The sequence below is a fragment of the Schistocerca gregaria genome, chromosome 1 (genome assembly GCF_023897955.1).
Source record: "Schistocerca gregaria isolate iqSchGreg1 chromosome 1, iqSchGreg1.2, whole genome shotgun sequence".
Classification (NCBI taxonomy): domain Eukaryota; kingdom Metazoa; phylum Arthropoda; class Insecta; order Orthoptera; family Acrididae; genus Schistocerca; species Schistocerca gregaria.
The window spans coordinates 130,033,407-130,048,029 of NC_064920.1; the positions used below are offsets into that span (position 1 = coordinate 130,033,407).

General features: G+C 41.0%; 1 protein-coding gene across 1 annotated transcript in view; it reads left to right on the forward strand.

The window, feature by feature from the left end:
* LOC126334841 (protein phosphatase PTC7 homolog) overlaps positions 1–12,983 on the forward strand; it is a 96,544-nt gene extending 83,561 nt beyond the window's left edge. The window contains exons 4-5 of the mRNA XM_049997509.1: positions 1,212–1,468; positions 12,242–12,983. Of these exons, the coding sequence (XP_049853466.1) occupies positions 1,212–1,468; positions 12,242–12,291 (307 nt within the window). The 3' untranslated portion in view covers positions 12,292–12,983. The remainder of the gene's footprint in view (positions 1–1,211; positions 1,469–12,241) is intronic.
* Positions 12,984–14,623: the final 1,640 nt, after the last annotated feature.

Sequence of the window (14,623 nt, forward strand, 5' to 3'; positions counted from 1 at the left end):
TTCCTGTGTTGTGTGGGCCATCTTCCATTGGCTATCTGGGACTAAGATCCATTCGCCAATTTCGGTCTTACAGGTAGCAGACTGTTACGATGGACCCTATTGCTATCTCCTGCACCGTGGGCCACCATTTTGTGGAAGTTCTGAGCTCTCCCCACTATGACCGTACCTTCTTCCATCGGAAACAAGGAGGAGGCTCGGGTGATACTGTTGTCTTCTCTGAATTGTGAGTGCTACAATGCTGCCTTTACTATGAGGGAGCTAGATCATGCTCTCAATGTATTCCGATCCTCCACCCCAGGGTCAGACACTGTCCGCATTCAGATGTTGCAGAACCTTTCTCTTGTGGACAAGCATTTTCTGCTTAACAGGGACAACCACATCTGGGCAGAGGGCACTTTTTCCGGGCTTTGGCGCGAATCCACCATTATACACATACCTAAGCCCAGTATGGACAAAAACCTTCCTTCTAGCTACCGCCTCATCTCTCTCACCAGTTGTGTTTGCAAGGTGGTGGAACATATGATTCATGCCCAGCTAGTATGGTGGCTTGTGTCGTGCAATTAACTAATTAATGCACAGTATGGATTTAGAGTGCAGCATTCTGCAGTTTACTATCTCGTTACTTTGTCCACCTATGACATGAATGGTTTTCTGCTGAAATCCCAGACAGTGGCCATGTTTTTAGATTTGGAGAAGACCTACGACACCTGCTGGAGAACTGGTATCCTATGTACTTTTTAAAGGTGGGGTTTCCATGGCAGACTGCCCTGTTTCCTTCAGGAATTTTTAACAGACCAAGTTGTCAAGGTGTGTATGGGTTCTGCCTTGTTGGACACCTCGATCCAGGAAAACGGTGTGAATCGATAAGTGATAGCAAAGGATGACAGAGGAAGAAAATACTAGCAATTATTAGTTTTCAGTTTGCATTGGAGCTGAGCCTTCTTGGCAGACTGAAATTGTATACCAAAAGTGTTTCAAGCCAGAGAGCTGTGCCTGTTGCTGGCAAATGCTCTACCAACTGAGCTATCCAGATGCAGTTCACAACTTACTTCTATGAGAGTGGTGTGTGAGCAGTAGAGAATCTGCCCATGAAATGCAAAGGTTTAGAGTTAGTATTCTATACTAGGACACAGTTTTAATCTGCCAGGATGTTTCAGTTATTAATCATTCCAGTATTTTACAGTACTTATTACTCTCTCTCCTCCTTCCAGGCCTGAAGCTGCAGATACATCCAATTTTCCTGTTGAAGATGGCGATGTCATCCTATTGGCAACAGATGGCGTTTTTGACAATGTGCCTGACCAGTTACTGCTGGCAGAGTTGTGCAAGATCCAAGGAGAAAGTGACCCACTGAAGATTCAGGGTGTTGCAAATTCCATTGCTCTCATGGCCCGTGCACTAGCATTTGATAGTAATTTCTTGTCACCATTTGCCCAGAATGCACGCCACAATGGTATTGAAGCAATTGGTAAGTTAAGTGTATTAGATGATAATAGAGGATGATTTTTGATATGCTTTTCTGTTGATACAACTACTCCTACACTGCAGATTTGAAAATTAATTAGTTAACAATAGTGTTTCACTCACCTTTCAGAACATGCATTCCATTTCCTTATTTTAGCGGAGGTATTGCTGCCATTATTTGCAGTCTGGGCTGTTGTTTAAGAAAGCAGAGGAGTTTAACTTTAATGCCTAAATTAGTTCTATCAACTGTACCTCAACTGCCTCATCTCCAGAGCTCATAAATTTTTCCTGGAAATGAGCATCCACATCAGCCAAACCTGTACTGACGTTTATGCCCATTTAACTCACACATAAATAAGATTACATGCAGTTTAATACTTCCACCTCCTCGTCCCAAAATATTCAGATGAGATTAGATCATCTGTCATGATGAAACAAGAAATGTCATTCTACAGTCTAAACTAAGTGACTGGCAGTGCTTGAAGGTGAAATGAGATTATTGGGTTAGACTATCATCCTCAAGATGTGAGAGCAAACATTTAGAACACCACCTGACATAAGTCATAAATATGTGTTGATATTGTCTTACACAAGAAAAAGAAAGTTTTACAGAGAATGCCAGATTATGAGGAAAAGACTGGAAATATCAGGAACTTCACTACAGCTGACTTGGAAATGTCTTACTTACACCAGTGGAGTGTTGGTTCATTAGGTGCTTCTGCATAGAAGACTGTAAAATTTGGTGCATCCTACCACATCACTGAGATGGTGAAACAGTATGAACTTTACAGGAATGCTTACAGTAGGTTAAGAAATACAGAAGTCTGTGGGTGGAAAGGATCAAAAACTGAAGACATAGTCTAAGTGACCAACAGCAGACTGGAAGAAAAGTGTGCATTCAAACTAAGATTATGAAAGACCAGATTCTCTGCAGCTTTACAAAGTCCCAATACTGTCCCATCTCGATTATGTTAGTCTCGCATATGGTTTGGCATTGCCCTCAGCATTGCAGTCACTGGACCTGATAATCCATTATGGACTCAGACGTGCAACAAGAGCCTTTTGAACTAGCCCCGTGAAGAGCCTACTCGCGGCTCAGGTGCCAGCAACAGCTACTGAGTTATGCCATACGCATTCGCACCTCCTTTAATAGGCACACAAACAATTGTCCTTTTCCCTAGTAGGAAGCTCAACCTCCCATAACAGAGACCCATAACTGGAGTCACAATTGGAGTTAGGCTGTAGTGTCTCTGCTCTGAACTCTACCTTCTCTCCGTGGCACACCTTGTCAGAGAGCAATCGCATACACCGCCATGACGTGTACCCTGACCTTGGATCTGTCTTGATTTATCCTTTGGCCTGAAAGATTCAGTTGACCCCATGGTGTCTGGCTGTTCTCAATGTAAATGTATTTCTAGGTTCAGAAATTGTGTACACCAATGGCTCAAAGATCGGTGTACAAACCGGCTATGCATTCACATGTGCAAGGTGCAGTGAACTGTGCTTCTTGCCAAATGGATTCAGTGTCTTCACTGCTGAATTGGTAGTCATCAGACAAGCCCAGGCCATGCTCACTCTTGCACTGGGAAAATGCTTCTTATCTGCATCGAGTCCCTGAGGAGAATTCAGGATATAGACCAGTGCTACCCTTCTCACTCATTAGTCACAGTTATCCAGGATCTTCCTTGTGACCTCCATCAAGTTGGATTGTTTGGAGCCCTGGATATGTTGGGATCTGAGGGGATGAACATGCCGATCACTTGCCAAAGTTGGCTACCAGGATGCTGATTTTGGAAATAGGAATCCTAGAACTGGACTTCTGTTGGCTCTATGCCATCAATTGTTGGATGTCTGGAACTTGAAAAGGTTTGCCCTTGACTTCCCAAACTGGGAGCAATAAAGGAGGCCCCAACCACATGGCAGCCTTTCCTCTTCAAGTCTCACAGGGTATCTCCCGTCCTTTGTCGGTTGCACATTAGCCACACTTGGTTTACCCACAATCACATTTTCTGACGTGAGGACCCACCTTATTGCCGATGTGGTGCCCACCTGACAGTGGCCCACATCCTGCTGGACTCTCCAAATTTGGCTGCTTTGTAGCAATGTATTAACCTTCCTGATGCACTGCTTCTGGTGCTGGCAGGCGATGCCAAAGCGGCTGACCTGGTTTTACATTTCTCCCATTGTGGTGATTTCTGCTCATCTGTGAGGTGGGGCACTTTGGCCTCATTGACTGCCTGAAGGCTTGGACCACCTGCTCTGGCTCCTCAGCAGTCTGTCCTAGCCCCTACCCATCATACCTTTTTATTCTGCTTGTCCTTTTATGTTCACCATTTTTAAATGTTTTATCTTTTCACAATTCAATCATCTCATCTATGCTGCTCGTTATCGTGGGGTAATGGCTGGTGAGGTGGTACTGGTCAGATGCAGAGGGTGTCTCTCCCACCACATACCGTGTTCTGGGGTACTCCAACTGCATTCTGGGCAGAGAGACTCTCCCACCTTACCCTCTCCCCTCCTCCCCCCCATCTCTCTCTCTCTCTCTCTCTCTCTCTCTCTCTCTCTCTCTCTCTCTCTCTCTCTCTCTCTCCCCCCCCCTCCCTCCCCCACCGCACCCCGCCCCTCTCCTCCTACTTCTCCCTGATTTTATCTTTCTCGTATTGTATCTTGCTTACAGTTGGGCTTCCCAGGATTTGCCTTTTGTATGCTTCTTTTGAGGGTTATTCCTGGTTTGACACATAAAGGATGAATGGACAAATGGCATCGCTGTTTGGTCCCTTTAACTCCAACAACCAATGAACCAAAGATCAGATAAATCGGTGGCTCTGCACAAACAGATGCCATTGTTCATGAAACTGCTGCAGAATTATGAATCTGCATACAGTATGATCTACGATGACCTTTACTTTTGGGGGAAGTAGTTAGCCAATAAGGATCAAGGTGGCTGTTGAACAATCACAGTTGTACTTAGAAGATAACATTTTGGAAGCACTTGAAATGACTGTGCTTGTGAAAGAGGTGTTTTCCCAATCAGATTATGGTAGGAAAGTGCTCTTGAGTACTTTGTGGTGTAGTCTGTGGAATGAAAGGACCAATCTGCTCCAGTCAAAAGATAAACAAACACACTGTTTCTACTGGAAAGTTAAGCTAATTGTCTACAGCGAGGTACTTCCAGGAGAAGACACTAATCTGTGCTTGCCACTGTGACGTGAGATGGCAGTCTCCAGGTAACTTCCAGATCAAAATGCCAGGGACTTCCCTAACAAAGAATACTGCTCCTCTATGACAAGAAATACCCACATTCATACAGCTGAACTTACTGAGAATAAACTATGTTTTGCAGAAATTTAAAGGGTTGCAACAGCCATCATATGACATGAGCATGGTGGCATCATATTTTTCATTTTAGATTCTTGAAAGAACATTTTTTGGGTCAGACATTTTGATTACAACCTACAAAACAGGTGGACTAACATTATAGCAAAGTGGTGTACCTACGTCAAAAATAATGCAACAATTCCTGTAAATATCAGAAAAGGTATTATAATGTCATTTCATGGCTTCCTCTTAAGTCTCACTCCTATCAAAAACAGTGTCCAAATGATTATAGTAAATGGAATGAATACTTTTTGTCTTGAATTCCTCTCCAACTGATACTATTGTTTCTCAATGACCAGTACTCCTGAAAACACAGTTACAATGAACTGCTCGAGGAATTGCATTAGTCAAAATTTCCAGTTCTGTTGCTTCAAATGCTTTATTAAGACTCTTTCCTAAAGCTTTGTATTTGTATTTGGTTTTCTTTGATGTCATAATCCTTCTCTAGGATTCTGTCAAGAGGTCTAGCTGTTTTAAATCTAGAAAATGTGGAGGAAATATGTTATTCTTGATATACCCAGTGCCTTGCAGTGCTGTTATAGAGATTTGGTATGTGCTATTTTACAGACTATAAAATGAGCTTTTTTCTTCAAAAAATTGCCTCCAAAATTCAGGTGCATCTTGTACTCAAAATTAATATAAAATGTCCAGTGTTTGATTTAAAATTACGGCCAGTCTTAGAAATGGCCATATATTTGATGCTGTGTGAAACATCTGTCTATCTATCTGGCAACACTGGATTCAACTGGCAGCACCAGTGCACCAATGCAATGACATGAGTTGTAGGGATTCACAAGCTTGCTAACGCCGTCTATCTCCTGCCCCACCATCACAAACCCAGAACACGGTGTAGCCATTTCAGTGTGTGGTGCTAGTGAACTGAATTGAAAGTGATTTCTGTTATCAATAATAGTACAATATTTTTGTTAGTAGCTATTTTTGTAATGGAAGAAAATAAAATGTATTACACAAGCTATGAATGGAAAGTAATGGCACATGCAAAAGAAATGGCAACAGAGCAGCATTTTGGCTCTCCACCAACAGAAAAAAAAAACATTTACAATTGGCAGGTTATTAAAGAAGAACTGAAAAAGAGGACGACTGAATGCAAAATGGCCAAAACTAGAAGATAATGTAATGAAATTGATTCAAGGACACCATCAAAATGGCATTGGAATTGATACAAAAATGATTGAAACAAATGCTCATAAGCTAGTGCTACAGTGGAGCTTACCAGACTTTAAATATGGAGTTGTTTGGTGCTACAGGTTTATGAAGCATCGTGGACTTAGCATGCAAACTAAAACCATAATATTATATTTTCATCTCTTTATTATTCAACACTGAAAGAAAACTCGTTTGGAACTAAGTCAAATAGTGAGTATGGATGAAACTTCTGACACTTGATGGGCTTAGTAACAAACCTGTTTCCATGAAAGGTGCTATAACTATAAAAACAAGTGAACACGAAAAAATGCACTGGACTGTTGTCCACTAAATGTACTCGAGTGATAATTCTCAAGTGCAAAACAGAGCCAAAATCAGGTGGTGGTGTTAACGTACATGACAAGGGTTGGATGGACGAGGCTGTTATGAAATTATGAATTTAACAGTGTGTGGGAGAGAAGGAAAGGTGCATTATTGAAACAGTTCTCTTCTTGCGCTAAATCAGTTTAATAGTGATTTGAAAAAACTGCTTAAAACTTGAGGTGTGTTTTACACTTGTTAGGGGATCATTTAAAAACTGAGTAAATCCGGGATAATATAATTGATATGAAATTACTTTTTAAGAACATTTCATGCCTTTGGTCTCTCATAAGATTTTAATTTGATTAACACATATGTAGTTCATACGTTTGTAGCAAAAAATCCAGAATTATAGTTCCCATGCAATTTCTTGAAATATAAAATTAATATTCAATTAATGACAGATACATACATCTTGTGTCTAAAAATTTCGGTGAATGGTGTTGTATCTGAACGGCAACTTGGCACATCTGTGCGTGCATGCGCATTGGTCTTCAGAGACTTTAGGAGAATCAATACATGGCATGCACTGCATGTGTCTGGCTGTGTAAACAGACTGTGACCAGTTGAACATGGTCAGTGTGAGAGGAAGTGTCACAGTGCAATGGAGCAACATGTAAACATAAAGTTCGGCTACAAATTGGGGAAGACTGAACACACACACACACACACACACACACACACACACACACACACACACACACACACACACACACACACACGGAATGTTAATGCAGATGTACGGGAGGGAATCCATGAGCAGAAAAATTGTCTACGAATGGTTTAAACAGTTCTGTGAAGGGAAGGAAACAACTAAGGATGAGCCACATTCAGGTCTGCCATTGACAAGCAGAACCCCAGAAAATATAGAGAAAGTGCGACAAAGATCAGTGACGCACTCTGAGATTGATTGTGGAAGAATTGGGCATAAGCAAGGTCTTGATACACATCGTTCGCAATGATTTAGGTAAGCGGAAGATGTGCTCCCGATTTGTGCTGCACAAGCTCGCAGACAAGGAGAAAGCAAAACGGATGAAAACTGATGGTGATTTCACTTCCACGTGCATTGATGCAATTGCCGGCACTGTGAAATCTTGCTCTTGTTTGTAGAATGGCACTTTGCATTTGGAAACTACTTCTGATTCCCAAGCACAACTACTGCTTGTTGATACGCTTCTCCACAGCTATCCTGTTTGTGTTGAGGCTCATAGAACTCTGAATTCTTCCAATGGTGTTATTTACACTAGGCTGCTCGACAGGCTGACGGACTGAGGCCAAAATCCAAACATACCTCTCTGATCAGGGGGTCATTGCCATCCATCTGTTGAAGGTAGATTCCTCCGTAGTTCCCAAACGTATCCTTTTCCTCACCTTTCAGTGTGTGGTGCTTCCATCAAAGATCAAAGCAGGCTATCAAGTTACCAAAGTCAGACTGTACATTCTGATCCTGATGCACTGCTACCAGTGTCATCGTTTCAACCACACTCAAATGTTTTATTGACACCTGGCCAATGTGTAACCTGTGGTAGTGATGCACATGAGGGCGATTGTCAGCCTCCTCCTCCCCTATGTATCAACTTCAATGGTGACAATGCCACCTCTGCTAGAGATTGTTCCGTGTATCTTGACAAGAGGGCTGTCCAGGAGATTGGATAAAAGAAAAAAGTTCCGTACCCAGTCACTTGCAAGTTATTGCTAGTTGCAAACCCTGCATTCTACTGTTTGGTACTTACAGTACTGTTTGTGCTATGTCTCACTCTATAAGGGACATGGCCATGCAGTCATGTGACCTCAAGTTCAGCTCTGAGGTTGTGAAATTGTGAAGGTACCATCACTGTCCCCTCGTCCAGCTGTGCAACAAGCCGTTAATTTCTCTTCTCAATGGGTGAAGTCACCAGCTACACAACCGGCAGGCCAGAAAGGACAGAAGGAATACTCCCGTGAAGACTTCCTACTTCCCTTCAGCCAACCAACATCTGAGTATTCCTCTGCCAAGTGGAAATGCTCCAAGAAGGCAAAGAGTCTTCTCCTTCACTGACTTGAAGATCCTCTCTGACGGTGTCACCATGTGATATATTCACCCAGCCGGCCTCCAAGTTGCTTGAGTGCACTACCAACCATTTTTCTGTGTATGTCTCGCTGTACGTGATCCCTCGATGTCCTGTGTCCTCAATGGCACTTCATGGGATGCAGATTGAACCACTCCCCTCCGTTTTTACTTGTCCCTTGTCTGTTTGAAACTACATTATGGGTGCTTTGTTTATGCATCTGCGTGTCCATCCCTCTTATGATGTCTCGATACTATCTACCATTGTGGCATCTGTTTGGTCACTGGTACTGTTACTGCTGTCCTACCACTGTGACTTTCTCCTCAGAGGTATGCATGCGGTTTGTCAGCCATGCGTGGCCACCCATGCTGTGCCTCCTCCTTCGATGACACCTTTGATCGCCAGTGTGGGGCATGTCCCTCTTCTGTTAGCTCCTGGAGTTCTTTTTTTGGCTCTTGCTACAGCAGCTTAACTTTTCACTCCCTGCATCTTTCCTGGTGGGTGTGAACCCTTTACCACCTTGGCTTCATGCGGCAGCCCGTGTTCACCTTGACCTTTGTGTCCTTCCTAAGGACACTACTCTAGCCTTGCTCTATCACCTTCAGTTTCACATGGAACTTCACGACAGTACCTTTGTGTACACCAATGGCTCTGACTGACTGTGGTGTCGAGTCATTGGCGCAGAATTTTCAAGCATTGGCTTCGGTCAAAGTGCTCAATATTTACAGTAGATCTCTTCACCCTGTATAGGGCCACGCAGTAGAGTTGTCATATGCTCAAACTCCCTCAGCACACTTCAAATCCTCTGTACACTGGTCATCCCTTAGTGCAATGGGTCCAGGAAAACAGTCACTTGCTCACTCTTGGTGGAGCCACTGTGTTGTTTATGTGGGTTCTTGGTCATGTCAGTCCAACAGGAAACAAGACTGCTGACCCTGCTGCCAAGGCTGCAGTCCTTGTACCTCAGCCCACTAGTTCTTATATAACCTCCGATGATCTCGGTGTTGCCATCTGTCAGGAGGCAGCATCACTTTACCATCACCACTGGTCCTCCCTTCATGGGAATAAGCTTCAGGTTATTAAGTCCTTCCCAGCGGCTTGGATGGCCTCCTCTCAGCCCTCTCACCACATGGAGGTCATTTTAACTAGATTGCATATTGAGCACTGCCTTTTGAGCAATCATTTGTTAAGTGGCACTTCTCCACCAGTTTTTACACATTGCGCCCAAGTTTTAACTGTCTGCCATTTCCGGACAGAATCCCCACTTTAGTTTGCTGTCTGAGTTATCGGCCATTTTAGCAAAGGACACACAGGCTATTGACTGTGTTTCACTTTTCATCTATCCTAGAAGTATGGTTAAGGCCATTCAAATTTTAGTCTGGACCTCCGTTTCTTTATGGTGGATTTTGATAGACTTTTCTCCATGTCCCTGTTTTTAGCTGTCTTCTCTTACATTAATTGGGATTGAGATGTAGTCAGTTTTTAACTCCTCTCTGTCTACGTGTTCTATAGTTTTCACATGGGCGCATATGACTCTGGTTGTTTTTGCTCCCTAAAACAAAAAAAAAACAAGAAAACAAAAAAAAAAACACTTTCATGTGTGACCAGGATTCATTGGTTCTGAACACCATTGTCAAGAATGTGACACATGGTGCTATCAGTTCGATCCAGAATAAAAATGGCAATCGATGTCATGGTGTTCACCATCCTCCCCGTAACCAAAGAAAGCTGTCTGCAAAAATACAAGGTGAAAACACTGTTGATCACCTTCTTTGGCAATAACTGCATCATCCACAAGGAAGTTATTCCTGCAACTCAAGCCATTAATGCTGCATTTTACCGGTTTGTTTTGAACAGATTGCTACAGCATATCTGGCAGGTTTGGCCATAGTTGCAAAGGACTGGAAAATGGATGCTAGTCCACAACAATGTGCCCTACACGCTGTATGAGCTGTGTGTGCCAATACATGGTGCAGAAGGTGGTAACTGTTCTTGAACACCCTCTGTACTCCCCTTATTTGGCTCCTGCAGACGTCTTCCTGTTTGCCTACTTGAAGGTGGCCATGAAAGGTGAACGTTGTGTGGACGTGAATGCCATCAGACATCATGTGACAGCCATTCTGTGATCGATTCCACAGGAGGCCTTTGCTGATAGTTTCCAGAAGCTGTAAGAGTGCTGTCAAAAGTGTGTTGTACTGCGTGGAAACTATTTTGAAGGGCAATAAAGAACATTTGTTTGTATCTTACGTTTTGTTTGCTGTCTGATAGCATTCACCGAAATTTTTACACATACCATGTATATTAAACTTGATATGCGACATGTACATATATAGAACTTAATATGGAGCAGAATGTGCAGTTAAATCTTAGCTCCATTGTCAGGTCCCAGCTCAACGAAGCACCAGAAATATGGATGATTGAGATTGTATTTAAATATCACTGTTTCACTCACAGCTACTTAAGCTGTACTTTTAGATTGCAATCTATCTAACCACCAACTTGAAAATTGCTGTATGTTTCGAACAAAAACCTCGCTCAAAACATCAGTTCATAATGCCTCCCTGCAAATTAAAGTTACTGCATTTTTAGTGAAGTAATACACCAATTATTCCCATGTTGTTTTTTGCAAGAGGCTCTTGCTCTTGTTTATTCTTGATAACCTCCTTCCGTTTAATACTGAAATTAAGCCCCGTTCAACACTTTGTTCAGTAACTTAACTATGAACAATGCTAAACAAAAGTAAAGTTTTTTAGGCTGCCAGTCTTAGGAGACAAAGCACTTGTGGCATAAATTGTTCTAATTTAATACTTCGATTGATTCAGATCTATGGAGCCCAGGGCTCAATAAACTTGCAGCATCTAATTTGGATAAAATGCGAAGCTTTTTTTATGTAACAGGCACAGCATATTTTTCAAAATTCCTTTACTTCAGGTGATGCTGATGTTAAGCACAGTGATCAACAATAGTCCTTTAACTCACGTAACTGTTGCTACTCTCACAAGAATATTATAAATCCATAGCATTCTCAGCTTGAGATTATATTTTAATAGATCACAGCATTTCTTTAATTTTCCTGTGTTGTTCATCTTGGAGTCAAGGTGCTCCTTGTCCAAGTTAGTCCTGACTCTGTAATTCAGACTGTTCAGCATAGTTGTCTTCTGAGCTGAATAGTGCCAGCTGCAAGTTTCCATTGTCATTGAAATCACCATTCATTTTCAGATAAAATAATAGCAATTATCTTCACAGTTTGAATGACATTTATGATTAGTTTACTTTCTTGAACTAGTCAAATGACATTTGATGCACAGTGTGCAGCAGTGTTTTAATTTTGACATCCAAATACTGCATAGTGACTGTATTATTAAGAATTAAATAAGGGATAGGCAGATTTGCCATCAATTATTCTATCAAAGACTAACCTAGCCATGGTCATTCCAGGTGATTACTTAGTACATAATTTCACTAGTCTTAAATTGAAGGTGATCAGTTGAAACGTCTGAGCCATTTAGGTTTTCACCTTGGTGACGTTGTGGGAATGGAAGGGGAGGAAGTTATGTACACTGTACTGTGTGTGTGTGTTTAAAGGATAAGTTTTAATTCTTTTTTATGTAACTGTTGATGACTTACATACATGTAATACAAAAGTGTTTTATAGGTTTCGTTGGTAAAAGAGCTATTAATTATTTCTGTCCATAAACTGCATTATACAATCTACAATATAAACCTCTTTCACTATGTTTTATATAATTCTGTTCTGTATATTTGTTTTTCCTCCTGAATGTTAAGGTATTTCTGAATTACGTATGTAACTGTCTTATTTTCAGGTGGGAAGCCAGATGATATAACAGTGCTCTTGGCAACAGTTACTATATGAGACTAATATCATTTAGGATGGTGGTGTCCACTGCACTGAAACATTTTGTCTTGTGCATTCAGACACATTAGGCATGTTATGTAGAAGTGTCTCATTGTCATGTTACAGTGTAGAAGTAAGTAGAAGTGGCATTAGATCATTGAAGTGCTGATTGCGAGAGGTGTTGAATTCTGACACAGATGAGACGGTACTTCATATCTGATGTGTAGAATACTTGCTGACTGCTCTTTTGCAGAGACTGACAGTGGGTCCAGAGTAATGAGTAAAACCGATGCTCTTTAATGGAAAGCTTCCTAGCAGTGCCTGTTGCATTGTTTGTACTGTGTAGGGAGTGCATGTTACATTAATTTTTGTCATCTTTCATTTTTATATTTATACTCCTGCATGGTTACATATTAAAGACTTTTTGTGAAGACATCATTTTTATGCCTTTATGTGTCAGCTGTAATGTCTGAAGTTTCAGCTAAGATACATCAGTGCTTCACACTGTGATAGATTAAAAATTGTTATTCCTTTCCTGGAACTTTCCTTGAGACTGAATGGTATCATATTCAATGAAATATGTTATGCTGCAGCTTCAATGAGCTACAGAAGTGATTTAAGTGGAAAATAAAACACAAGAAGTGATGTAAATGACAGAAAATGCAATTATGTAACAAACTGTGAAACAGTTAATAAAATAATTATAAACATGTCATGTACATTTTTTTCACATGTAGATTATGAGCACCTGCAATTCAGAAATTTTCTTTGCATAAATAATATGCTGTAAACTTAAGATCTATATGCACTTGCCTGTATCTTATTTGTCATAGTTTTCTTCAAAATGTTTAGTTACATTGAAATTTGTATTGCTTTACGCATTTTTCCGGGTGTTACATATTTTCCTCATACTTCCCCTCCTCTTCTGCCCCTTTCATGTGTTTAGTTTCTGCTGCCAGGAATTTAAGCCAAGATAAAAATCGCTAGTAGAGAGCTGTCATATTGCGAAGTACCTTTGGGCCATTTGAGCAAGAACAGCCCAAACCGTTGTCAATAATAGTGTTATTTCAGGATTAGTCAGAGTAATCATTTTTTTGAAATAATTTAATTATGAAATTACATTTCTTATGACACTTGTAGCTACTGAATTTCAATATATACAACAAAATAAATAGCTTATCCTGTCATGGCCATGACTACTCTAGGTGAAGCCTGATACTGATACTAACCCATTAAGAACTTCCCTAAGAGCTTTGTGTGCCTTTGCAAATCTTCAGTCACCCTTTTCATATAACTTAATTTGTTGAGAAATATATAAAGGCAATAAAGCAACCTCCTCCTCGACTCTTCCCAGGAATCTGCAAGATAATGTTTTCGTAGGGGGATTGATGTATAAGTAGTCTCATATTTGATTTATTTGCATTTAGATAACAAGCCGTTAATCAGTGTGTGAAATGCAGGCAGAACCTTCTTGCTGCCTGAACTACATCCTACTATATAGGCAGTCATGTGGTTAAGCATAACTCCAGGCAGCCAGTGATGTGGGAACGTCTATCAGTACATAGCAGAGGATTCTTCTACACAGTGACATGATCTTGTCACAAATGACAAATTACATTTGAAATGATATTCAGACACACAGTGTTTTTCACTGAACAATTCTCTACATTACAGAAATGACAAAATTAAGAGTTCTCTTGAATGTAAGTTCACTGTTCCAAACATCTGTAAAATATTTCAAAGCCCATGATTACCTTTTTGCAGCCCTTAATGTGTGCGAAAACTCCTATTCAGTAAAAATAAATATTGTATGGATCCTAATCTTATGCATATGCTCAAATTTGACTCCACATGGCAGCATCCATTTAGATGTCATTGCTGTTTGAAGTAGTACGAGCACATTCAATAAGTAATGCAACACATTTTTTTTCTCAGCCAGTTTCAGTTGAAGAAATATGGAATTTGTTGTGAGATAAGGTTGAATATTTCCGCTTCAGCTCCTATAGTTTCATGAAGTTTAAATAGGTGATGGTGCTATACATAGCCTTCAAAATGGTGTCTGTAATGGAGGTGCTTTCCAAGCAAAGATCTGTCATTGAGTTTCTTTAGGTGGAATGCCATAGCATTGTAGACACTCGCAGGTGCTTGCAAAATCTCTATGGAGACCTGGCAGTGAATAAAAGCATGGTGAGCTGTTGGGCGAGGTATCTGTCATCATTGCAACAAAGTTGTGCAAACCTGTACAAACTCCCACATGCCAGCTGGGCGCACACAGCTGTGACTCCTGCAATGTTGAAATGTGTGGATACTCTTTTGAGGTGATTGACAGATCACAATCAGATACCTCACA